The following is a 25,208-nucleotide window of genomic DNA, read 5'->3' on the forward strand; positions in this document are numbered from 1 at the left end:
CATGCCCAGCATGCAAGCCCCCAAACTATCACATTGAACATACGAATCATAACACAGTTCGTGGGGCGGATAAATGCACACATGCCTGATAGGGCCGATACTATCCCAGATGGGTGCGTGTAAACGTCATAACACTTCCATTACCAAGAATCTGAGGAATTACTTGCCTATTAATTGACAACTTGAAGCTTGGAATTATACAATGCATAGAGCTATTGGAGTGCAACATGAATTCCAAGCATGCTGTGTCGCTCAGCCAGCACCTGGCTGGGATGCCTACAACCTGACTGAATTATCATATATTATCCATCATCGGTCTTTGGAGCACGAAAGAAAATTTCCCCATATTCAGCCAGCAAGGCAAGTGAACACTCCACGATGGCCCAAATTGAGTCAGTAGCAGACCTTCTCAAGAAGCATGCAAAGACGCGTGGGCACCAGATAGCCTTTTTCACAGCTACTGGAGAGACTGTCACATATAACGATCTCGAGAAGCGAACACGTCAAATCGCTCTCAACCTTTTAAATGCAGGGATATCTCGGGAATGTCGAGTAGTTATAGTGCTTGGGAGCAGCATTGAGGCTATTGAGGGCATTTTCGCTATTACACGCGCCGCTGCGGTCGGTGTTCTTCTTGATGCACGATCATCACAGGTTGAGCTCACCAGGGCATTTGAGAGCAGTCGTGCCCAGGTCATTATCACAGACCATAAAAGGTTGAGCAGGGTCTGTCTTGCACTCTCAGAAGGGAGGAAAATTGAAAGAAAGGTCATCGTTTTAGTGGTCAATAAAAAAGGCACCACCATTGACTTCAGCACGGAAGTGGAAGGAATCAGTGTTGGACAATATGAAGATTGATCTCGAGATAATTTAACTACTTCAAACTTCAACCATCATCATCCACTGCCACTTGATAACTTGGGACTGAATGAGCCAGCTTGGTTACTTTCTACGACAGGTACTACAGGCCATGCTAAGGGTGTCTTTACCTCCCAATACGCGTTCATGTGGACAGCCGTGAATAGTCTTCAACTTGCCACTTCACTCAATCTTACAGCCGCCGATAAAATATTCTGGCCGCTGCCTCTGTTCCATGCATTTGGCCATTTATTATGTGTCATTGGTACGCTATCCGTTGGTGCGAGCGCTCATCTTGTTGGCGAGCAGCCTTTACTTAACAGTCTCTTGCAGAGCAAAGAGTCAACTATCATCGGAGGAGCCCCTGTCATATTCCAAGAAATCACAAAATCCGCAGATCGACAAGCGTTAGCTCAAATTCGGCCTAGAGCATGCATAGCCGGTGGGGCAGCTACACCAACAGGACTAAGTTCTGAGGTTCAATCGTTGTTTGGAGTTCCTTTAAGCTTCCAATACGGAAGCACGGAATGCGGTCTAATTGCTACTGATATTGGCATACATGGAGGCATGTATCTGGGAGCCTCATGCGGATCACCTCCACAAGGCGTTGATGTTCAAATCCGAACATTGGGACCGAATGGGCAGTTATTAGCAGAAGCAGCAGATGGAGACGAGGGCGAGATATGTGTTCGGAGTGCTAGTTTTATGCTTGGATACAATGATGACAGCTTGTCTCCTTCCACAATCGAAGATGGCTGGTACCGAACCGGTGATCTGGGACGTCAAGAGGGTATACCAGGAACAGGACAAAGGATCTTGACGGTTACGGGCGGATAAAGGAGCTGATTATTCGCGAAGGCGAGAATATACACCCTCTGGAAGTGGAAAATGTCCTACGTGGATCTCATGGAGTTGTTGATGTTGTCGTTACAGGGATTCCACACGAAAGTAAGCATTTCATCCTCCACCAGACTACTTCGAGGCTGATCTTACTGATTTCATCTAGTGCTCGGAGAGATGCCTATAGCTTTCCTTGAGGCGGAGTTTAATACGAACTTGGATATGACGAATTTTCCTCAAAGATTGTCGTGCATTACTGCCAGATTATAAAGTGCCCATGAAATTCTACAAAATCGTTTCAATTCCTCGCACTGCGTCGGGAAAACCGAAACGCCTCGCCACGCTAGATTTATTACGCGACAATACGGCTTGTCGACTAATTGCCCCTCCAGTCTTCACAAGAGGTAGCATCCAATTTCTTGTGTTGACGGAATGCACTGCTGTCTGTGGTAGTGGCGTTGGGTTAGAGCAATTGGATCCTGATGAATCTTTCATGAGACTTGGGTTGAACTCAATGAAAAGTCTTGTTCTTCGAGACAGACTCGCCTCTCTTACTGGACTGGATTTGCCTATAACCTGTAAGTAAGCTTCATTTCTATATCTCTCAAGCGTACGTAGGTTATGGAGCCTAACACCCATTCAAGTTGTTTTCGATCATCCTACTCCTGCAGCAGTCAGCCAATACCTGCAGGAGAAGCTATTCGGGACTGAAGATAAGGACAAAGCGGCGAAATTACCGGAAGAAGCTTCCAAGTTTGAGGGTCAAGAGCAAATTGCTATTGTCTCCATGGATTGTCGGTATCCTGGTGGCATTTCGTCGCCTGACGATCTATGGAAGGTCGTATCTGAGGGCCTGGGCGTGACGTCAGACTTCCCCATAAACCGAGATTGGGAAATTGATGCACTATATGACCCAGAATCAAACAAGACTGGCAATTGCATTGTGCCGAACGGGGGCTTTATCCATGACATGGCCGACTTCGATGCAGAATTCTTTGGGATGTCACCTCGAGAGGCCCTTGCTACTGATCCCCAACAGAGACTCCTCCTCGAGACGACACATTCGCTGATTGAACGAGCTGGTATTGCTCCAGTGTCGCTTCGTGGTACTTCGACGACGGGTGTCTTCATTGGGGTCATGTACAATGACTACGCCAGTCGCTTGAATATAGGAAATGGAGAAGCCGGCGAACACGAAGCCCATATTGATATCGGGTCATCACTAAGTGTTGCCGCTGGTCGCATTTCTTATTCATTTGATTTCAAAGGACCCTTCCTAGCCATTGATTCCGCATGCTCCTCGTCGATTAGTGCGATTCATATTACTGCCGCGTCTTTGCTGACAAGAGAGAGCGACCTGGCCATTGCAGGCGGCGTAGCTATCATGTCTACACCGCGCACATTTATCTCTTTCAGCAGACAAGGAGCTCTATCAAAAGATGGATACTGCCGACCATACTCTGCAGATGCGACCGGAACTAGCTTCTCCGAGGGCGTCGGGCTGCTTCTTCTAGAACGATTATCAGATGCACGACGTAAGGACACAAGATTCTAAGCGTAATCCGTGGATCTGCTATAAATTCAGACGGTGCCTCTCTCGGTTTAACCGCCCCAATGGAAAGGCCCAAAAAGATGTAATAAGCTCAGCGCTGAGGCGTGCAGCATTGTCACCGGCGGACGTGGATGTTCTCGATGGACATGGCACTGCGACAGTTCTGGGAGACCCAATCGAGCTAGGGGCAGTGCTTGAGGCCTGGAAAGACAGAAATGCATCCAGTCCACTACTTATTGGATCCGTGAAGTCAAATCTAGGTCACACGCAGGCTGCAGCAGGTATGGCAAGTGTGATAAAGATGGTCAAATCCATGCAACATGGAATTGCACCCGCATCGCTGCATATCTCGAAGCCAACACCGCATGTGGACTGGAAAAGCGGCTCTGTTGAAATACTTTCTGAGGCTAGGAAGTGGCCATCTACTTCTAAATCCTTTGGCCTCAGCGGCTCAAACGCCCATATTATCCTAGAACACGTTGATTTCAAACCCGAACAAAATCAAGAAAACTTGCGTGCAAAGTCTATGAACGCCTATCCTTGGCTCCTGTCTGGTGCGAGCGATGCGGCACTGAGGGCCCAAGCGCGTAATATGATACCTCTGTGCAGGACCGAAGATCATCTTGATGTCGCATTCTCGCTCGCTACCACACGATCACATTACTCCAACAGGGCAGCCGTGACAGCTCTATCGGCTGACGGGATACAACAAGCATTAGTGGCCCTTGCTGGAGGTCGAACACATTCAGGTCTCTTCACCGGCCTGGCCAAGGCTGGGAGATTGGGTCGTTCTCAATCCCAATCACCACTGGCATTTATCTTCTCCGGTCAAGGAAGTCAGCGAGTTGTCATGGGCCGGAAGCTGTGTGCAGGCTTTTCTTGCTTTAAAGCAGCCTTTCACGAGGCGTGCAAAGAATTAGACTCGCGTCTTGAGCGCCCACTATCTGAAGTGATCAATGTTTCCGGAAACAATGAGGAGTGCAATTTGAGCCTTCTGGATCGTACCGACTTTGCTCAAGCTGCAGTCTTCGCTTTCGAAGTAGCCTTGTACCGTCTGTTGGAGTCGTTTGGTATTCGACCAGACTACGTGGCAGATCATTCACTAGGCGAGATATCTGCAGCCCACGTTGCAGGTTATCTTTCTCTTACAGATGCTGCCACTCTAGTGACTGCATGGGGAACTATCATGGCCGCTTTGCCTGAAGGAGGGTCAATGCTTAGCATCTCGGCTACCGAAGATGAAATCATTGAGATGCTAAGGGATATGGATCTGGTAGCCACTACTGCAGTTGCTGCTATTAATGCTCAAGATTCCATTGTAGTATCTGGCCCAACCGATGACATTATTGCCATCAAGGATATTTTTGTTACCCAAGGGCGTCCGACAACTCAGCTCAGGGTTAGCCACGCTTTCCATTCCCCAATGATGGCACCAGTCCCGGCTCCTCTACATGAAGCAATCGCTCATATCTCTCCATTGAGGAGCAACGCTAGTCGCAGGATCCAAATGGTATCTACAGTGACAGGGAAATTAGTGAACGCTAATGATCTCACAACCGATCACTGGCTCCGCCATATTCTCTCCCCTGTCCGGTTCGCAGATGCTATTGTCACACTTTCTAGCAATGAAGTTAGTACGTTCGTCGAGATCGGTCCCTCAATACCACTCTCACGTTATCTGCCCGATGGAATTCCAACATCTAGTAGCAAACGAGACGAAGCCAATGCCCTACTCATGGCACTCGGCCAGCTCTGGGTTTAGGGTATCCAGCCTCATGCAGACACAGTCGGGGAGGAATGGGAGTCAATATTCAAGGGAAGTGGTGCTCGTAAAATCGACCTGCCTGTCTACCCCTTTCAACGGCAGACGTATTGGTTGAAGGCATCCTCCCCAAGATCTGTCAGCGGTGTCTCAAGCTCTGAACATGAATCTGCCAATCTTTTATCTCCAGTCTCTTCGACTACCAGCGTCGTAACACCCAAACTTCAGGCCACGCATCTGAAAACGCCGTCTATTCAACCAAGTGCAGATAATTGCGCATGAGAAGACCAGCTCAGTAAAGTCCCACATGATCAGCGTCGACCTAAACTGTTGAAGCTAGTCCTAAGCCAGGTCTCTGCCGGTTATCAATATCACCAATCCATACCTTCATTAGCGTGGGATAAGCCTTTCTCAGATCTTGGTTGTGATTCTTTCATGGGTAACCTGCTTCGTGAGAGACTTGGCCACCTTGTTGGTGTTCTACTACCAATTAATTTGATTTCAAATGAGGCAACCTCTACGATCCAGGCATTGGTCGATTATCTGCTTTCTCATATTGCTCTCGTAGATGAATCAAGTTAATAAAGTGAGATAGCCTTCATATTGAATTAAAATGAACATTTTGTTTCGCCTTCACTCAGATACTCATGGGCGTCATGTCTGAGGATTGATTAAGTGCTTACTTTGCACGACCAGCTGCTTTGTGAAGCGGTTTCGCTAAGCGCTCTTCCTGAAACGTATAGACCAGCACCGCACTAAGAGATGTAAGTAAAGGAACCTGTGATGATGAAATGGACACGAACCATGAAGCATCCTATAGCAAAGATCAAGATGTTGATGACAGTTAAACAAGTTTTTGACACCGTTGAAAAATACTTGCCTCTATTCATGTAGAGCCAAAAGATAGCGGGGAGGGCGACTATAATATCATTGCCATATTAGCATAGTTCCGAGGTTCGAACATTGAAAATATTGAGGAAACATACAACTCAAAATACTTCCAAAGAGTGCGCTCTTGAAAATTGTTAGCGGCAAGAAATATCAGACTAGAGGCAGGAGGACATACGATCAAACTCAACAGGTCATTGAATCCAGGAATTGACTCGGCAATAACCCATGCAATAACCCAAAGTGCACCCCCAATTCCAACCCACGTTCCAATGCCGACGAAACTATTTCTGTGCATATGGCTGGATCCACGTAGAATCCTGACGTAGACATACTTGCATGCGACATGCCCGACGACGATGCCAGCAATAAAGACCTTGAATTGAATGTTAGTTTTTGTAAGGAAGAAATGGGCTATTAGTTGAGAGCGAACCGTTGGAATGGCCAAACCATAGCAAATCTTCTTCATCAGCGGACCTGCTGATGATGGAGCGGGCGATTGGACATCTACACCAGCGTATCGATAAATCACCAGACCTGATACTAGGTAGAGAACAGTATCTGTGATTTGGAGCATAGCCAAAGATCTGGGGAAGAACTCGGGATCTTGAGTCTCTGATATAAGGCCGAAGAAGGTCACATGTGCGACTAGTGAGGGTTAGCTAGATTCAGACCATACACTAGAGATGAAACTCACTAAACCCAAACATAATATTGGTGAATGCAAGAAACCCTTCATAGAAGCTTACTTGGCGAACCACCTCAAATTGAATATCACTCTTGGACTGGACCCCAATGCTGATCATAGTGACTATGGTCGTGATAAAAATACTCGCGAATGCTGATGAGAAAACGAAATGTGATGATTAGCCGGTTTAACCTAATAGCGTGAGGAGGTTCCTTATAGATGAAAGATACTCACAAATTAAAGATAACCAGTATACTCTCGCCATCGTACGTGGAAGCGATCCAAGGAAGCAAATCACTAGTGCAACAACACCAAAGACAATTCCACAAACTGCTTTGTCGGTGATAGTGCTGAGGACAATCGTGGCAGTGAGAATATGACTTGACATCACAAAGACCAACAGGAGGAGTTGACCAATTTCCAGCAATATACGACCCACAGGGCCGAAAATGATCTCTCCCGCATCACCCATGCTATGAACATGTGGGTAACGGAGCTTGAACTGTCCAATAATGAAGCCTGTGTACCACGATAGCACGCCAAGGAAGACGATCAGAATTGCGGCTCTGAGATTGGGTAAGCTATGAATTGCTGAAGAGAATTGGGATTTGTTGATACATACGGAACCATTCCTAAAACTGCGATAGTGGATGGAATTGAGAGAATACCCAAAGAGATATTCTCCGCAATCATAACTGTGGAGATATGCAAGTTAGTAAGGCGCTATTTGAACCTGAAGCTCAGTGAAGGATTTATCTCACGCATTCCGCAGTGCCTATTGAGTTGTTAGAGCCATCACTACTACCGTTTTAGCACAAGACAGCAACAAGTACGTACCACCATTTCATCGTGCGATATTTGACTTCTGCTACCTCTTCTGAGCCAAAGGGATCCTCATTCGCCAGCTTTGAACCTTTTCCTTTGTTATCATTTTGGCTACTCGAGTCATCCTGTTGGACACCCGAGGCTGCAATATGACGTTCAGGATCTTCCTTACCCATGATAAGCATCTAAGATTAGACTGAATCAAACTAGTGATGAAAATGAGAGGATGAGAGAGCAAAATTTCAGCTCTGTCACTTCTCATAGGGTAAGTGGATCTTCTCCAACATACCTACACCGAGCCTTGGAATAACCACACCGATAGGCTGACCAGCACTTTCTTGGCCGATTTAGTGGGACATGTGGAATATTGCCTGGTACTCCAAATAATTCTATGTATTTATCTTCGATGGATTGAAAATAAAATGATTGACTTTCATTGACATCTACTTAGTATGACAAGTTTCTATTCAAGATCTGGCTGTTCGGCGGATCTAAGACCACAGAAATTTCCAAATTTCAGACCAAAGTTCCAAGTTTGCAGAGAAATCACATATTCATCTCAAGTTTTTTTCTCACTGCTACTGACGAGATCATCATAAATCTCTACACAATACTCCATATGTACATGATCGTGGTCGTGAATGAAAATTTCATAGCCAAGACATAGATGATACCTATACACCCACGGTGGACCCTGGAATATGACTAATAAATATTACATAATGTTTAGGCTTGACCAATCAAAGTGGGGTATTCAGAGAAGATCATCATATTCTGCCCCAGGTGGACTTGGCGTTCTCAATCTGGCAACGCAGTCCGCGTAAGTACAATGCAGCAAATGTTTATCATTAAACTAGATCATTAAACTAGATTGAGACGATGAGAACTTCCAAGGATTATATCACTTGAAAGGAAATTTGGAGTTTGAGAATAACAGCAGTTTCTAGGGATAGAGAGTTGAGATTGCATCCATGGATGCTGTCCGTATTCCATCTAGGCAATAAGATTTTAACTACATACTAGTACGCATTCTCATGTGCATATTATGGGCATACTCAGCTAGACTCGTGGTCATATCGGTACCTACCTAGGTAAGTCTTTTAGATGTTCAAACATTGAATGCTTCAAGTTATGTATGCAACTTGAAGTACCTACAGGGGTAGCTAAAGGGGTAGGCTAGCCGCTATACAGTGAGATGAGAATGAAGAATAGAAGTATCGATTGAATAACTCAGCCCTGGAGGCTGTACAGAACTCCGAAGAGTTCGATTTCAACTGATTGAAATGCTAGCTGGTCAAAATACCTCCATTACCAGAATATTCAAAGAGCAAGATTCAAGTTGAGGTCTATACATACTCACCACCGCCATCTAATTGACCGCATCCAGATTGGGTCGACTCTCAACCCTCCAAATGGAATAGGAGCACTGCAGTTCCATGGGAGAATACTAGCAAATTTCTAATCCCTCTTTTTTAGCCTTCCAAGGTTAGTCTGATCAGCCGTTCGGATAACAGCCTATTAATTCTGCCAGTAGCCATGACCTTCCAAGGTTGATATTTCTGCCTTTCCTCATCCTTCTATACCTTCTGGCTTCATCCACCACAACCGTCAACATCATAACCTCTGACCATACACCTGCTGACAATCATCTGATGATGCATCATTTGAAAGCCCTCGCCAAATATTTTATTCCGCGCTCACGCAAGGATATCAGTCCTGAGTATTCCAGGTCAATTTACTCCTGCAGGAATACACTTCCCGGACTTCCGACGGAGTTATTGCTACAAATTTGTGGTTTACTCACATCTGTCGATTGCGTTTGCCTTTGTCTCTGCAGTCGTAGACTCCATACGATCTTTAGAATATTCTATCGGCTGCCCTCTCTCAGAAAAAACAAACTCGCGATCTTTGCCCGACTTGAAAGGGATATTCCAGAATATTTTTCTTGCGATATTTGCAACATTCTTCATCATTATGACGGATCTGAAAGTTTTGGCCTTAGTGGAGTGGTACAAAACAGGACTTGCCGACTTCCTTGTGTTAGGAAAGGATATGAAATGGAGGAAGACTGGTTTGGGGACTCATCAATGAGTATGAGAACCCATTCGAGGTTCGCACATTCAAAGAATCGTATTTCCTTCCTCCAACTCAAGCTTGCGATGAGAAGGTTTCAATATGGTCCAAAAGCTGGGATTAATATAGAATCTCTATCATATACACAAGTCCTCCGCTTCCCCCACCCGTTTGACGCGCTCCAAAATCACTCCGAGGCGTTGCGCTACCCACCTATCGAAACACTATTCTCAATACAAGCGCAAATATGTCCTGAGCCTCTTGGACTCTATATCAGGATGCAGGATATAATACTTTTTGGAATATGGGAAGATTCAAAGATCAAACCATCAGCAGGCTCAAGTCCTTTTCAAGACTATGAAATCTGCAGACACACATCTATTAAAAGTAAAGCGGCTGATATAGAGTCTGTGTACGATGGAAGAAGAGGATTCTTCCCATATACTTGTCGCAAGTGCAATACAGAATCCTTGGTCGAGATCCGTAAGCTTGGTTCTAGAGTTGCTTTTATCATGACAAGATGGGTCAACCTAGGCACTGGTCAAGACAGGGAGGATCCTTTATGGAAAATTCATATATACCACTCTGATTCATTTCCAGATCGGCTCGAGAACTCGCTCATCACACAAAATCCTCGCGAATGTTTCGAAGAGATGGCTCCTCTGTCGTTCGAAGATTTGCGATCTCGCAACCTAACCTATCTTAGTAATGAGAGATACAGAAAAGAAAAATCTTTTGTCGGACAAGGGAATGGACTTCATCACATATCATATAAGGAAGCGTCGAAAGGGAGATCTCCATCTTTCTGATCTCGATCAGACCATGTGTTTGGCTCTCAAGAACGCTTTGTTGCTTCGCCCTTGCTTCTAATCCTCTGGCTTCATTCCATTTAACTCTTCATTCTTTCTGCAATTTTGATTTATTTTTGAGGGGCATTCTCCAGATATCACGACATTCAAATTTTATTATCTTGATGCACATTGTCTGAGTCTGGCTTTACCAATTTATGACGAGATTTCCCAAAACCTCACCTCCAGCGAGCCCCAATGGCAAAGGCGCTTAATTCCGACATTCAAATTTTTGTGATGCATCATGATACTACCGTTGCAAATTATCCCTTTAGTGCTGGTGTAGGCACTGGCAGGTGTTACAGAATAAACCAGATACCTATTATAGATGTTGCTCAAATAAAATGCATTCTGGTGTATCTGCCCTGCAATACTAATATTTGTCAAACTAAAAAACAGAATCCATCGCTATGCTCACAATATCCCATGACAGTAGCTTTACAAGAAAAAGAAACCAACATGAGAATATTTATACAGCCTCGCGGTGAGGATTCAGCAGTTCTCGTTCGAGAAGCTCTGCCTCAATAGCAGTGCGACGGGCCTTTTCATACTCGCTGGAGTTATCCCTGAAGACATGATCCATCTGCTCAAGCGACCGTCCCTTGGTCTCAGGAACAAAGAAGTAAGTCCAAATACCAGAGAGCACACAGAAGACGCCGAAGAAAACATATGCGCCGTATCCAGTGTCCTCAACAAGTGGAGGAGTGATTAGACCGATAATAAAATTGTTAAACCAGTTGGAGCAGGTAGCCAGCGCAACACCCTTCGCACGAAGCGAGGAAGGGAAGATCTCGGCTGGGATGGCCCAGGGAATTGGACCCCAAGAAGCTCCAAACGCAACCATGTAGAAAAGTAAAAAGGCAGCGCTAGTCCATCCTTGTGCCTGGTGCGAAGACCAATCAGAGCTGTATACTCCAACTAGGACTGCGATGATGATCATGGCGATGGCCATGAGGGCAGATCCCATCATCAACAGTTTGCGTCGGCCAATGCTATCCATGGTGAAGATACTAGTTGTGACACCAACTAGTTGAAGAACATTGAGAACACCAGACATCACAAGCTGCATACTAGAATCAAGACCCATAGTACCGAATAGAGTAGGGGAGTAGTAGATCAGAGCGTTAATTCCAACGAACTATAATGCCATTAGTACTTATATCAGTATATGACTGAGCAAACTTGCGACTCACTTGTTGGAAGAAACAGATAACGATACCAACGTGGGTTCGTCGCCAACATCCCTTCCTGAAGCAATCGGCCCAGGATGCAAGCTCCAGAAGAAAGGAGTCCTTTGCTGATCCACTCTGCAGATTGGGATGCTTCTCAGCACTCATTTCTTGGTGGAACTGCACTTCCGCTTGGATATCCATGAATTCCTGGCGGATGCGTCGGTCAGTGGCAGGTAAATTTCGCAGCTTGCAGAGACTCTGCAAAGCCTCTTCATTCCGGCCCTTAGAGGCAAGCCATCGAGGTGAGAAGGGCAGAAGCACCACCCCACCGACGAGAATAAATCCAGGGAGCATCTGTAGCAGGAAAGGCAGACGCCATGCCCATTCTCCCGCCATGTACCGAGTACCATACGTGATCCAGTAAGCAATCACGATACCAAGCACAATGCACCACTCCTCAAGAACGAGCAGTGTTCCACGACATTCCGGGGGACCTTATCGCGAGTAAGAATGTTAGTTTCCATACCACTTGAAATATCCAAAAGGTATCACATACTAATCTCAGAAATATACAGTGGTGCCACCATGGACAGCATGCCAATCCCCAACCCTCCAATCAAGCGAGCCACCACCAACATGGCGTAGCTCACAGCAGCAGTCTGCAAAATCGAGCCAACCGTGAAAATTGCAACAGCGACGAGAATCGAGTAGCGGCGCGAGATCTTATCTGCGATCCACCCCTGGTTCAGGGCACCAATAAGTGCACCCAGTTCAATCATCGCTGTCAAAAGGCCTTTCCAGAATCCGGCACTTGAGCCTGCAATGCGTGGAAATTCGCCGAGGAATTGTTCCATCACCAGAATAACAGATACGACACCTTGATCATATCCGAAAATCAAACCACCCAGCGTTGAGCATGCTGCACACATCAGGACAAAGGGATTACTTGCTAGTCCACGCAGACCAGGTGGCCCGTATGGCTCCCGATCTGCTGTGATATCCTCTGCATGGTGTGTGAAGCCCTCGATGACGCCGTCGTCTGGTGAGAAGGTCTTAGTGATGTCTGGCTTGTCCGCCATGTCTCAAGTACTTCAAGTTGATATGATATAGTAGAAAGAAGATTAAAAGGGATTGATCCCTAGGATGACCTATAGAAAGGTCTTGAAGGTCAATGAATTGAATCTAACCACGACTCTGGTATTCTCAATATCCCAGGTATGAAGGGGTTTCCCGATCATATTTATATAAATCCCCCGCTAGTTAAAGAGTCCACTATATCGTTTACCCCCTCTCTGCTGATACGACACCATGCCAATTCCAAGTTCCAAATTCCACGTTTGTGATTGGTGAATAGGCCAAAGGCCGATGAAGTTTGCGGGGCTCCAAGTCGGGAGAATCTGGGGTGTACAATGACGCCAATGCGCGGTCTACTGGTAGAACCGGACTGTGGCTGTATGGGGAAAAGACGGAGGTGGATCAGCAACTAAGGTTATGCGTGGGGTAATGGGGTAATCGCGTGAGACCAATTGGCATTCTCGGACGGTTATTGGAGAGCAGAGACAGGGATTGTGGTTGGATGAGATTGCGGGTCTTTGGGACTTAGTTCATGTTGAAAGTTGAAGGATTCGGGGATCCTCTTGCCTTTTAGCCTCTAGTTGGAGAGATATCATGGACTGGAGCTGCGAGCATTCAGTATGGAGCACTCAAGCTCTGGAGTACTTGAGTAGTATGTGTGTCAGTCTACGACGTGTGATTAGAGACAAATACTATGATGCTACTAGAATACAAGGTGTCATCAACTTGAACGAGACATTTTTCTTCTACTCGTAGTCTATATAAAGTGGCTTGCCTGTACGCATCATCGCATCATCTCACCCGAGAATATCCGCATTAGGCTGGAGGGGCAGTTTATTCCGTACCCAAGCTCACCATGCTTTCAAGTTCGGGCTCACTCCGAAACTCTCCAGATCACTATAAGGAGTAGTCTTAGTCTGACGCACCTTTCTTGGAGATCCCATGCAGGTCAGAAGGATATACGCATATCCGGTCACGTTGGACATTCGGGTCGAGCGACAGAATAAGAAGCATGATAGTGCCCCGCGACAAAACGGATGATAGTTGCATCTGATCGCCATGTTAGGCAGTGAAATATTGTGTGTAGTTATATAACTGAATCTCATCCACAGTGGATTCCGGTTAGCAAAATAAAGAGAGCCCCATGGGGTAGCGTTGTAGATCCATATTTCTTTGGAGTTGGGTTGATTGTTTCTCCCCCTCTTTTTTTGCCTTATCACATCTCTCTTCCTTTCCGCCTTTCGGGACTGCTTATTCTTCAAAGCTCGGAACACGATCCCCGTTCAGTCCCCGTTCTTTGCGGATTCCTGTTTCCGAACCTCCATCGACGTCACTCTGCTTGGTCCTGCAAAGCACTTTATACCCCCCTTCATCAAAAAACCAGTACCATGGCGTCCTTCATGGAAGAGCTATGGTCGAGCATCTTCACGCCTGGCCCCACCCCGACCTTGTTGATCGCGACCAATGTCACTTTCGCAGCGCTTCAGCTCCTCTTCTTCGTCCTGTTGCTGGCGACACACAGCATCCACTTCATCGTCCTGTCCTTCCTGAGTGGTGGACTATGGTACTCGATCAACTGGTTTGCAACAGAAGTTCGCGCTGTGCACCAAGCACAGGAAGCCGAGAAGAAAGCACAGGCCGAGGCCGAGGCCACCGGGTCTGATAGTCACAGGGAGAAGGATTCCGTGTTAGAGAGCGCCGACAGCGAGACAGAGACCGAATCTATTGTGGCCCAGAAGACCTCTCCCTCCGCCGTCGCAACCGGCAGCGCCACATCGGGCAGACTCCAACCGGGCGACCAGGATACCAAGAGACGTGTCAGTAACGGTGGTGACAGCTCTGGATACGGCAGCACTGATAGTGAATGGGAGAAGGTGGAGGAGAACTAGAATTTGGTGGTTCCTTGAATTCTACCATACAGGTCTTGGTGGTGTGGCCCTGGAGGTGAACCATTCTGTTTTTTGCATTATTTATGAGCTGCGGATTTTTATGTCCGAGGTGACACGATACCCCCTTGTCATATGTCATTCAGCGTTCAACCCATGAATTGTCGCACACATGTTTCTTGATTGAATTTCTGGCGTTGTTGTTTCTTTACCGCATCAGGTTGATGCTACTCAATATGGGCCAATCTCAGCACGCTCTTTAGCTTCGGTGATCTAGAATAAATATAACTTTTTCTATACTGCCTGCATTCTGCCTGAAACGATGCTAGTTTTAAATTCTATATCATTCAAATATGCCTTTACTCTACATAACTGCCTATTTAAATATTATGAGTTAGAACCTTGGGCAGCACCAAGAATGAGGGACACGTGATCACGCGCGACCCATCATGGGCCATCAACAACATCAAAGAACTCAACTGGTACACGGAGTTGATATGATTCTATTTTCCAGATCCCACAGCCTCACAATGCTGAACCTATTCTGATCACCATGATGTCCTCAATCCCACTTAATGCGGGACGTCGACGCGTCTTCGGCTCCGTCTTCTCCCCCGCGTCGCTCGAAGCCCGACCACCGTTCGCATCGAGTTTCGATCACGACCAGACCCCGATTGCGTCCTTCCAATCCTCAAGCACGATTAGAAATGATTCATTTGAGCCGTTGTATCAGACGCAGGGCGGTTCATTGGATCGCCAGTCCTGTGAACAGGCATGGTCTGCCGCGACAGCTTTCCTAGCCATCCCCGATCGGGGGTTCGCGCTCGTATTCAAATTAAGAGGAATGGATGGCAATGAAGCCTTGAAGAACTGGGACAGGCTTACTCCACCTTCCAAGGAAGCCGGGGAAGCACTTGCATATTTGGCTGCTTCGGCTCAGCAGGCTCAGGTTTTTAAACAGAAAGACTTGTTTGATTGGTATGGCGATGAGATGCGGAGACATTTCCTCACGAATTTACGGGGCGGACTCTGTGAGGTATGAAACGATTTACAGCTTAGAGTGTTGATATGACGAAAATGCTAACCTTTGGGGTGGAATGATAGCTTCTTGCCAATTCGGAGAAAGAAGGCCTCTTGCGAGCAATTGTCGATTGTCTGCAATTAGCTCGACGAATCTATCTAGCACCGATCGTGCATTACATGATGCCCCTCATAGCTACCTCCGAGCAAGGCCAGATATTGACTCAGCTTCAGCGTGTCTTTCATACAGTTGTATCGTATTCATTGCCCTGGGGGCAGATGTCCACGCTTCTCGCTGACGAGCTGTCGCGAGACGCGCTCATCATTTTGGGAATTGACACGATGCTCGAAAGCTCAGATTCCGAAGATAGTAGCCAAGACGACATGGAATTAGATGGTTTCTATTCAGTTTCCTACAAGGACTGGAAACACGCAAGCCCAGAAGTTCGTGCGGTTATGATGACTGGTGGCGAGATGCCAGCGGTCACGATGGCCCGAGATCAGCTTCTTGCTTTCCTGAACGGCTTACAATTAGTTGGACTTGGCGGTGATAAGGCTCAAAAGGTCTTTGCCAGTGTAATGAATCTTATGATGACCGAGTTTGTACGTGCGGCATACACAAATCAGTGGAAGAGACCGAGCGCCGTGCCCCATCATTTGAGATGCTGGGTTGAGAATATCTTTTCACGACTCGCAGTGCAAGTTCTTGCTATTATCCAAGGGCCATCTGCCGGATCAGAGTTACCATCTGCCTTGGATGTCAGTTTCGGCGACGTGGGAAAATGGCAAGAGATTGCGACTGCTCGCCTCGGTGCGCTCCGGACAAGTGAACTATTCGACATCATTATTTCCTGGCCTGCCAGCTCCGGCGCCATTGAAGATCTTCGGCAATTTACATATCATCCTGCCGCGAGAGCCCATGTGACGCAGACCTTTATTTCCCTTATCAACCAGCGTCTTTTGCACCCTGGCGCTTCTACAATTCAGATTCTGCAACTTTACATATCTATCATTCGAGCCTTCCACCTCCTGGATCCCAAGGGCGTCCTACTTGATCGAATTGCCCGGCCCATAAGACGATATCTGAGGGAGCGAGATGATACAGTTCGAGTGATTGTTAGTGGCTTATTGGCTGAACCATCGGCCACTGCGGCAACCGAATCAACTCCGCTACACTCTACTGGAGAAAATTTGGTCGAGTTGGCGACGGAGTTAACTAGAGCCCACCAGTTTTCACTAAATCAGACTAAGGGCGAATTGGACTGGAATGACATGACCTGGGTGCCCGACCCTATCGATGCCGCACCAGATTATCGAAAGTCCAAAAGTGCAGATGTAATCGATAGTCTTGTGAGTTTGTTTGACTCAAAAGAGACATTTGTGAAAGAACTTCAAACTCTTCTGGCAGATCGTCTCATACAGAAACGTGAAAAATTTGATCAAGAGATATCGGTTCTGGAGCTTCTCAAGGTGCGGTTCGGCGACTCCGCTTTACAGGCATGTGAGGTTATGTTGCGTGATATATCCGATTCTCGAAGAGTCGATGCTGTCGTGCGAAATGATCAAGGATTTAGTAAACAGCCGCAACGCATGACATTGAAGAGCGTCGCCCTCAGACCCATCCCCAAACCGGGTATCCCAGAGCTTCATACAAAGATCTTGTCCCGCTTCTTCTGGCCTGAGCTCCAAGACCAGGAATTCAAGGTCCCTGCTGAGATCTTCTCAATGCAGGAGAAATACTCTGCGGGCTTTGAAACACTCAAGCAATCACGGAAACTTACATGGCGGAATGGTCTGGGTCAGGTTACTGTGGAATTAGAACTGAGCGATCGTAGCTTCACCGATGAAGTCACCACCTGGCAAGCCACTGTGATATACGCATTCCAAGAGGATGGCGATTCCGGTGAACCTGTCGTGAAAACGGTAGATGAACTCGCACAGTCACTGGAGATGGCCGTTCCCTCGTCCGCAGCGCGTGTCTATTCTGGGTCAGTAAGCGTATTCTATCTGAAATCCACCGTGACCGGTTCCGAGTTCTCGAGACCCTTCCTACGGAGGATGATCATGGCGCAGGAGCGAATGCTGGCTCCGAAACAGGAGACGATAATTCTGTGGGAGATGCTGCTGACGCTGCAGCTGCAGCCGAAGCCGCTGCCGCCGCCGCGGTAAAGGAAACGACTGAGGCTGCCGCGATGGAGAAGATGAATCTGCACTGGCAATTTATTGTGGGTATGCTCACGAACCAAGGTGCAATGCCCTTGCAGCGCATTGTCATGATGTTGAAAATTGTCGTCCCTGGTGGCTTCCCCTTCAGTAATGAAGAGTTGCGTGAATTCTTAGCTGGGATGGTCACTCGAGGGAAATTGGAGATTGTCAGTGGAGGAAATTACAAGCTTGTACACTAGTATGATGGAGCAGTATCGCATTTGGTCTGGCGTTGGTTGTCACTTATGTATTATATACCCCCTGAATTGATATGAATCTTCAATGTTAATATTATGAGTGTCTGAGCTGGTCATGTTCTGTTAATTGTCAGTGCTTGACGACTGACCACATGAATACCAGTAGAGCTACTAGACCTCTTTACTACTTAGGTACTGGAGGCTCTTTGGGTCCCTCCGGCAACCATTTACCTATAGATACGACTAAAAGTCCAGCTAAAGTTTAAGATTTTCGAAATTGAGGTCGTCATTTTGCTAATAAAGGCAAATTAGACGGGCTATAGCTACAGTCGATTGCCCAGGCAGTGGGCATGAGGGTTTGCTTGTGCCAATTTCAAGTGGCCAGACTATGTAAGTGTGCCAGTGAAGCCAGATACTCTCAAGTGATGTCCGTAGCACACGATACAAGGAAGTAACGTGAGGTTAATAGTAGGTTTCATGCGCAGGTGTACGATCTATGAATCTTCCCCGCATGTTTGCCATACCTTCTTACTCCCGAGGCCCCGGACATCAAGGACTGATATCATAGGTTACTGGCTTCAGATATTATGTAAATTTATCAATAACTCGAGGATCAGTCCGGCCCTTATCCATACGGAATGACTGGAATTTTTAATTTGATTCGAATAGCATCAGGGTTGAATAGAACTTACATGAATCCACTACGGCGCATGTCCACGGGTGAGTGTAGTATCAATCGATCATGGTCTGGAGCCTGAGACTTTTAACAGTTCCTAGTTTCAGGCACCTGGGTTTGTACCTGCATTTTAGCTGCCAGTGATCAAAACATACTACTAGGAAAATGCTGAAAAATTCTCGGTTTTAGATAAAGGCAATATTATTTCCATAATTGAACAATATTATTCTTAGTGATCTAAATAGATCCATCAATTTCCCATAGCAGATAGTGGTACTTGAGAGCATGCACTTGAGGGAAAGAAAATTAAAAGTGGGATCGTACAACGTCTCACTCAATATGAGGTTGAAAGAGCCATCCATCTGGATGCCAGAGCTTGCGCATAGCCACTTTAGAAAGACTTACTATGTATGCCCATGTAGTACAGACTGTATCTGGGGGCTAGGAACAAGGATAATGAAAGAAAATATTCGGCAATCACGATCTTCATCTGTTGACGGATGAGGTTCAAGTTTGGAGCCAATGCCAGTGAGTATACATGTAAGGACTTAGGCTCGGAGTCGGATTGAATACCAAGAGTCCGAGTATGTCACAGTGTTCAATCTCCAATTAGCTCTACTATAAATGCTCTCATCTTTCTCAAAAACATTCCTTCAAATTCTGAATTGGCAAACTTAAGTGCTGAAAACTGAAGCCTCCGAATCCTATTCAGATATAAGCTGTGTTAGCACTCCTGATATTCCACATCCAGAAATTTTAATCTGAACTAATATACTATAGCAACTTGAATCACAATGAAGCTCTTGCATTTCACTATCGCTCTCTTGGCCAGCTCCGTGTCCGGCCAGACCTCCTCTGCCCCAACCCAGACCGAAGTAAATGAATGGACCGCATGTTTGAATACTTTCCTTAATGGATTTAGTGCTGGTCGAACTGGGAGCGCTGCTGGGTGTACTTATTGGACGTGCATTGAAAATGTCGCTCAGAAATATGGCCGTGGAGGAGCTCTAGCCGTTGCAGGGAACGTTGTGGACAAGGCCTGTCTGGTCGGCGGAATAATCCCTGTAGGAAATTTGCCTCACTGAATGCGTCTCTCGTCCCGGCTGCTAATTTTGCAATAATAGGGTCCATTTTAAACCCTGGAAGCGCTGAGATGCACAACTTGAAGGTTCAACATTTGAATCTTGGAAGCCCGTGAAGGGAGAATCAATACCTCCGAGTCCTGGGTAATTTTTGCCTCGAAATAATTTGAATTCCCACCTGGGCAATTCCATCGTTCAGTTACCAACTTGATGTCCAATCAATCAATGGATACTTTCTCTTGACATACTTCCAAGGTTTCTCTTAATTGATAAGTCTATAATCCCGGTCATGTTTCCTGACGCACTATTTAGCAACTTAGAAGGCTACGCTGCCATAACTTGAATGTTCCTACCTATGTATAGAAGAGCATTATGATGAGCGTAGCATAACTTGAATACATTCAGAAAGCCAATCCATCAATGCCTAGTGGAGTTCTCCAGACACACTGAGAGTTTTCCCAGTATCATCTCCTCGGCATCATCTTGATTGAAAGTCCTCCCGAGGTCGATCTCCGAGTCAGCCTTCAAGTTCAAATGTTGGAACTTGTTGAACTTCAAGTTGAAATGCTGGAGGTCGGGATGCTCATAGAACAACCCATGATATATCCGCGGATGAGAGTACGCCTCTGAACTTGGAGCAACTTGAAAATTTTCAACCTTGGAAGTTGATAGATTCCAAGGTTCTGGATGCCTAGAACAAAATTTTATTTAGTTCCTGTCTAGATTTAAGCGATCAAATAATAGCACTTGAGACCCACAAGCATTTGCCGTCACCTCAAGTGCTGATTGTGGCTATCCTTGGGAGGTTCAATGTTGACAGTGTTTGGATGAGCTAGTCTGCAAAGTGGTGAGTATAATGCCAAAAGTTGCTAAACAGACATCAACCACCCCAAGTGGTCGAGTGGAACTCGACTATCTCATCTTCCTTGGTCTAGTGGTCATGATTTCCGCTTGTCATTAACACCGATAAGCGCGGGAGACCGGGGTTCGATTCCCCGAGGGAGAGTTTCTTTTTGCATCTTTTATTTTGTTGATTTTTTTTTGGTCTAGCCACCTGGGCAGTACTGCCTGAAAATATTCCATGATGCGTGTGCGTTGATACATCTGCAGAATTTGATGGCGAAGATGCGGAATCGGACAGAAGTCAAACCTGACCAATGGTGATCAATTTTGCTTCGTGAAAACTGGATTGATCTGGAGCCGAATTGGACCAGTTGACAGTACTAGCAGGCTAAGCCAGGGAAAAAGGGAACTGCTTCCAAGATCCGTCAAAGGAGAAAAAAAGGACTCCCGGGCCCAACACTGTCGGTGCTCAAACTTTTCATATCAAAGCTACTACCACCATTGATGATGATTTCCAAATACAGATGACTCGAAGTTTAACAAAAATCAAAAAGGTATCATTATCAACTATCAATAATCATTTCACATTGGCCCATCTCCAAATCTTTTACTCCGCATCCAAAGGTGCAACAGGAGCCTGATCATCAACCTGAATTCCACCTCTCTTCTTCTCATTACTATCCCAAAACGGCAACTTCCATCCACCCTCACTCTCAGGTGTGGCAAGCCAAAGGCGCATCAAGTGTCGGCGCGGCGCAGGAGGTGCATGATCTGTGTACTCTGTGCGAGCGTGCAAGATATGCGCGTTAGACAGGAATTGAATATCCCCAATATCTAGCACCATGTGCAGGGAAAGTCGTTTGCAGGTATCTTCTAACACCTGGATAGCATCTAGCTGGGCGGGACTTAATGGGGGAATTATTCCCGCGTCGGAGAAGCGGGTTAGGGAGCGGACGTAGTAGGGATCCCATCTGACAATAGTGTTAGTATTTTTTGATTTCTTCGTTTGGTAGAGTGGTTGGGTTAATCTTACTTTGTATAAACACGGCCGTTCTCGCCGCGCTCAAGGTATACCACGCTGGTACGGATATACTCTTCCTGTCCCTTACTCGTCTCACCCTTCCGGTCAAAGTACCAAATTGGCTCTGTGAGGGTTTTCAACACATCGGGACGCTCAATAGCTAGTGTGTTGTAGACATTGTGCGAGGAGACGAGGTCTGACTCGCCGCCTTCTAGTGCCTTCGCAATGCAAAGTAGACCGACGATATCAGAATCATCGGCGTGGAAGAATTGACTGAAGATGATCATGTTAGTGCTAGTCCTGGCTACGGCTTAGGCTTGATGGGTAGTGGTTAACATACCGAGCATTCGTGCGGTAGATGCGGACCTTATCGATTTGTGTAGCATCTTCGCCGAGATCCTTGACGTGACCGAGCACATGGCCGCGGCTATTCTGGCTAACGAAGTAACCCAGATACGTTCCCAGACCCATGTACGCAACAGCAGATTTGTGGTTTCCCCATTTCCGCACTGGGAATCCCTTGAACAGGATGAAGCCTTTGCCGTCAATTAAGTCCAACCGAAGCTCCTCGAGGTATGGAGCAAGTACAGGTACACGGAAGTTGCCCTACGCGAAGTTAGTTCACACTGTCGTATAATTGGTATAGTTTTGCTCTGTGTAGCACGGACCTTGCTGATACCGGTAAGCGGGGTCTTGGATGCAAGGAAAGCATCAGCTGCGTTGCTGAGTTCCTCAATTTGGTCTGGCGTAAACTGATGTGTCCATTTCTCCGGGTTGGAGCGGTATTCCTCGGGATTCCAAACCGTAGGGCCCGTGATTTGCTTCGGGTATTTGTCGAAGGGTACAATGTGGTCGTAAAGAGGTTCGTGCTGACCTGTGGTTCTCAGACCATCGGGGAAAATATGTAGAGGGGCATCCTTGACGAGGTTGTGGGGTGCGGTAGGCGCAATAGAGGTAGCGGCAGGAGCCATAATGAAATGAAGCCTTTAGGATAAAACAAGAGCTGCGCTGTATGAGACTAACTTTTGGAGAAATACATTGAACAGGGTGATCGAGGACTATTTATTTCTGTTCTCAAAATCTTCCGGCCGAGATCTACACATTGAAGAATGTCGTTATGGTGCTTGTCATCGTGAGGAATCAAGTGGACGGTATGGCGTGCGAAGGTTGATCTGGCCACCTATAGGATGAAGGGATTGCGAATCGCGGTGTTTTCCCGTCAGACCCAGATCCAGTAATACTGGACCTTGGAACTTGGGTTAACATGTTGAGTCAGTTTGTGTTTCGTGCAGGCTGATTGGGGTTGGTAGCATTATGGCGCAATTTGCGGGGGTCGATGTTGTGATGGCTAAGCCGATCGCGACTTGTTTCGGGTCATAAAATTGAAGTAGATTGATAACACAAAGCAGTAGAAATTGAGAACCTATATGCAGTTTGATTGTGTATGCATGCAGTATGAAAGATAAAGTACGATCAATGGTCAATCTGTCGACGCATGGAGTGATGTTGGAATAGAGCCTGGAGATTGCGGCTCTCCCCAGATTCATTTGTTTGAAGTTGAAAGGCCTGGACATGAAATCTAGTTCCTGCAGGGTCACTCGGCCGATAAATTTATGCTCCATACTCAAATTATTTGTTTCTCCATAGTCACATAGTTCCTGTATATGATCGCTGGCGTATGTGAGCCGAGCCGATACTTCGGCATCGAAAGATTAAAGAACCATTCCCCACTATCTCTCGTGCGAGAATGCTGTCTTTATAATGTCATAACTCCTGTTGAAGACTTAGTTGATTATTATGAAAGAATCTGTCTCTTCAAAGTTTGTCTTTGTCCATACATGTTGTTCTGGGGTTCAGGTTAAGGCTCAGCGGTATATCTCCAACTTGAAGGCTACTACTATGCGATATAGTACGCAAAATATATGGACCTAAGTCCACTTTGCCTCCATACAGATATTGATAATGTTCTCACTCTTGCTTAACATCTAATCTCTGTCTCCTCTTCATCTGTATGGATTCGGCTTCCTCTTCGGGACATCTCCACCCAATTACCCCAATAACTCACAGAATCCTTATCAGGTATGCCGATCCGATTGCGCGACGGTTTTTGGTGTAGATTGTAAATATGGCCCCTCAATGTTGGTAAAGATCAATTTTTTTTTTCGCTGTATCAACTTTATTCAGACCGAAAAAACATGGCCGGTCGTCGAATCCACGTCGCAGTCTTAGATGCCGACGTCCCATGTCTACCCGTTTACACCAAACGAGGTCTCTACAGTTCTCAATTTCGAGTCCTCCTTCAAGCAGCCGCGGGGCGTTTAAACCAAAACGCGAATCTACAATTTCAAAATGGCCCGTTAGGTGTACATGTTACAGCTTACGACGTTGTCGGTGGTAGTCTACCTCCGCTGGGATATCTCCGCAGGGCATCATATACCGCAGCAGAGGTTGGACTCGATACATTCAGTCCTCCAGCCATTGATGCTATCCTCATTACTGGATCCGCAGCCTCAGCCTACGATGAAGATCCCTGGATTCGAAATCTAGAGTCCTTCATCCAGACTGTCCATGCAAACTTTCCCCATGTTAAGCTTTTCGGTTCCTGCTTCGGACACCAGCTTATCGCGCAGGCTCTACTCTCAAACCCCGCGATAGATCCATCCTCAACATTTCATGTGGAGCGCTCGGAGAAAGGCTTCGAGATGGGCATTCATCCAATAACACTTACACAAGAATTCAAGGCGCATTTCGCTGTCTTGGATAAAGAACCAGAGCGTGATGTTCAGCCATTCTGCATCCAGTTAATCCATGGCGATATTGTCGTGCCTACGCCAGCAGCTAAGGCAAAAACACAAACAGCGGAGGTTTCCCTCCCATCACCATGGGTGAATGTCGGATGCAGTGCTATGTGCGACATACAAGGACTTTATTATCCCGGCCGTGTGCTCAGCTACCAAGGCCATTTCGAATTCGATGTATTCGGGAATCGTGCGCTGTGTATTGAGTTTGGGAAGCGGCGGGGTTGGTCGGCGGAAATGGTAGCTTCATCTATAGAGCAGATTGAGCGGGGGATTGGTTCTGGACTTGATGGTGAAGATGAGGATGAGGCGAAAATTGCTGCCGATGTTGTTTTGCTTTTTTTCGCGGGGGAGGATGGTCGGCAAAAGGGTGGCCTTGGAGCTGTGAATGGTAGCGGCTTCACAATTGGTGGTATGCTTACACCTCCGCTTGATTCGACATGACCTTAAATTAACGTTGGGGGAGGGCATTTGTTAGTTATTAGTAGATTCATTATATCGGTATCAAGATCTGCATGTGGAGTCTTTTTTGGGTTTTTGATTAAGATGTGAAACACATTTCGAGAAATTTGCATGACTTGCATGACGAATCCGGGATGCCCGATGGATCTACGACTGCCGCAAGGGTTGATATCTGGCAGAGTCCAGCTGAGACACCCTGTGCATAGACAGTAAGCAGCACTCATCACCCCTCGGTAGTGGCAAGAAAAAAAAGGAAATGGGTTGCCTTGTTAGAGGTATGTTCGGCAAAATATGAGGAGCTGAACATTTTCATCGGATGAATCTGATAGCTTCGCAGCTTCGCAGCTAGGCAGCGTATTTCCGAACAATTTCAGTCTAGTGATAGCTTGTAAATAGGTTGTAATAACGATATGTAACGTAACCCAGCTCAGCTCCGGA

At 46.4% G+C, this 25,208-nt stretch overlaps 9 protein-coding genes across 9 annotated transcripts; 6 read left to right on the forward strand and 3 right to left on the reverse strand.

The window, feature by feature from the left end:
* Positions 1–378: 378 nt before the first annotated feature.
* On the forward strand, positions 379–1,695 carry N7483_008933 (class I adenylate-forming enzyme family protein; the record flags this gene model as incomplete). Its single annotated transcript, XM_057092360.1, has 2 exons — positions 379–685; positions 968–1,695. The coding sequence occupies 2 exons, from the start codon at positions 379–381 to the stop codon at positions 1,693–1,695; spliced, it is 1,035 nt and encodes a 344-aa protein (XP_056943534.1).
* Positions 1,696–1,975: 280 nt separating this feature from the next.
* N7483_008934 (type I polyketide synthase) lies at positions 1,976–5,012 on the forward strand (the record flags this gene model as incomplete). The annotated part of the gene is made up of 3 exons (XM_057092361.1): positions 1,976–2,276; positions 2,343–3,193; positions 3,255–5,012. The coding sequence occupies 3 exons, from the start codon at positions 1,976–1,978 to the stop codon at positions 5,010–5,012; spliced, it is 2,910 nt and encodes a 969-aa protein (XP_056943535.1).
* A 685-nt stretch (positions 5,013–5,697) lies between these two features.
* On the reverse strand, positions 5,698–7,589 carry N7483_008935 (uncharacterized protein; the record flags this gene model as incomplete). The annotated part of the gene is made up of 10 exons (XM_057092362.1): positions 5,698–5,742; positions 5,816–5,931; positions 5,999–6,026; positions 6,079–6,276; positions 6,334–6,548; positions 6,598–6,741; positions 6,823–7,154; positions 7,211–7,311; positions 7,350–7,386; positions 7,426–7,589. Coding segments are annotated over 10 exons (1,380 nt in total), but the record flags the coding sequence as incomplete, so codon positions are not given.
* Positions 7,590–10,803: 3,214 nt separating this feature from the next.
* N7483_008936 (uncharacterized protein) lies at positions 10,804–12,585 on the reverse strand (the record flags this gene model as incomplete). The annotated part of the gene is made up of 3 exons (XM_057092363.1): positions 10,804–11,472; positions 11,528–12,000; positions 12,063–12,585. 3 exons carry the CDS (start codon positions 12,583–12,585, stop codon positions 10,804–10,806), a joined length of 1,665 nt encoding a protein of 554 aa, XP_056943537.1.
* A 1,383-nt stretch (positions 12,586–13,968) lies between these two features.
* On the forward strand, positions 13,969–14,469 carry N7483_008937 (V-type ATPase assembly factor PKR1; the record flags this gene model as incomplete). The annotated part of the gene is made up of 1 exon (XM_057092364.1): positions 13,969–14,469. One exon carries the CDS (start codon positions 13,969–13,971, stop codon positions 14,467–14,469), a length of 501 nt encoding a protein of 166 aa, XP_056943538.1.
* Positions 14,470–15,019: 550 nt separating this feature from the next.
* N7483_008938 (anaphase promoting complex subunit 2) lies at positions 15,020–17,891 on the forward strand (the record flags this gene model as incomplete). Its single annotated transcript, XM_057092365.1, has 3 exons — positions 15,020–15,502; positions 15,571–17,478; positions 17,529–17,891. 3 exons carry the CDS (start codon positions 15,020–15,022, stop codon positions 17,889–17,891), a joined length of 2,754 nt encoding a protein of 917 aa, XP_056943539.1.
* A 1,467-nt stretch (positions 17,892–19,358) lies between these two features.
* N7483_008939 (uncharacterized protein) lies at positions 19,359–19,649 on the forward strand (the record flags this gene model as incomplete). Its single annotated transcript, XM_057092366.1, has 1 exon — positions 19,359–19,649. One exon carries the CDS (start codon positions 19,359–19,361, stop codon positions 19,647–19,649), a length of 291 nt encoding a protein of 96 aa, XP_056943540.1.
* Positions 19,650–21,096: 1,447 nt separating this feature from the next.
* N7483_008940 (TauD/TfdA family dioxygenase) lies at positions 21,097–22,481 on the reverse strand (the record flags this gene model as incomplete). The annotated part of the gene is made up of 4 exons (XM_057092367.1): positions 21,097–21,460; positions 21,523–21,783; positions 21,851–22,116; positions 22,179–22,481. The coding sequence occupies 4 exons, from the start codon at positions 22,479–22,481 to the stop codon at positions 21,097–21,099; spliced, it is 1,194 nt and encodes a 397-aa protein (XP_056943541.1).
* Positions 22,482–23,705: 1,224 nt separating this feature from the next.
* Positions 23,706–24,752, forward strand: N7483_008941 (type 1 glutamine amidotransferase; the record flags this gene model as incomplete). Its single annotated transcript, XM_057092368.1, has 1 exon — positions 23,706–24,752. The coding sequence occupies one exon, from the start codon at positions 23,706–23,708 to the stop codon at positions 24,750–24,752; it is 1,047 nt and encodes a 348-aa protein (XP_056943542.1).
* Between the last annotated feature and the right edge of the window lie 456 nt (positions 24,753–25,208).

Source organism: Penicillium malachiteum (genome assembly GCF_028827825.1).
Source record: "Penicillium malachiteum strain IBT 17515 chromosome Unknown utg000004l:1.0-4883003.0:1.0-4884900.0, whole genome shotgun sequence".
NCBI classification, from domain to species: domain Eukaryota; kingdom Fungi; phylum Ascomycota; class Eurotiomycetes; order Eurotiales; family Aspergillaceae; genus Penicillium; species Penicillium malachiteum.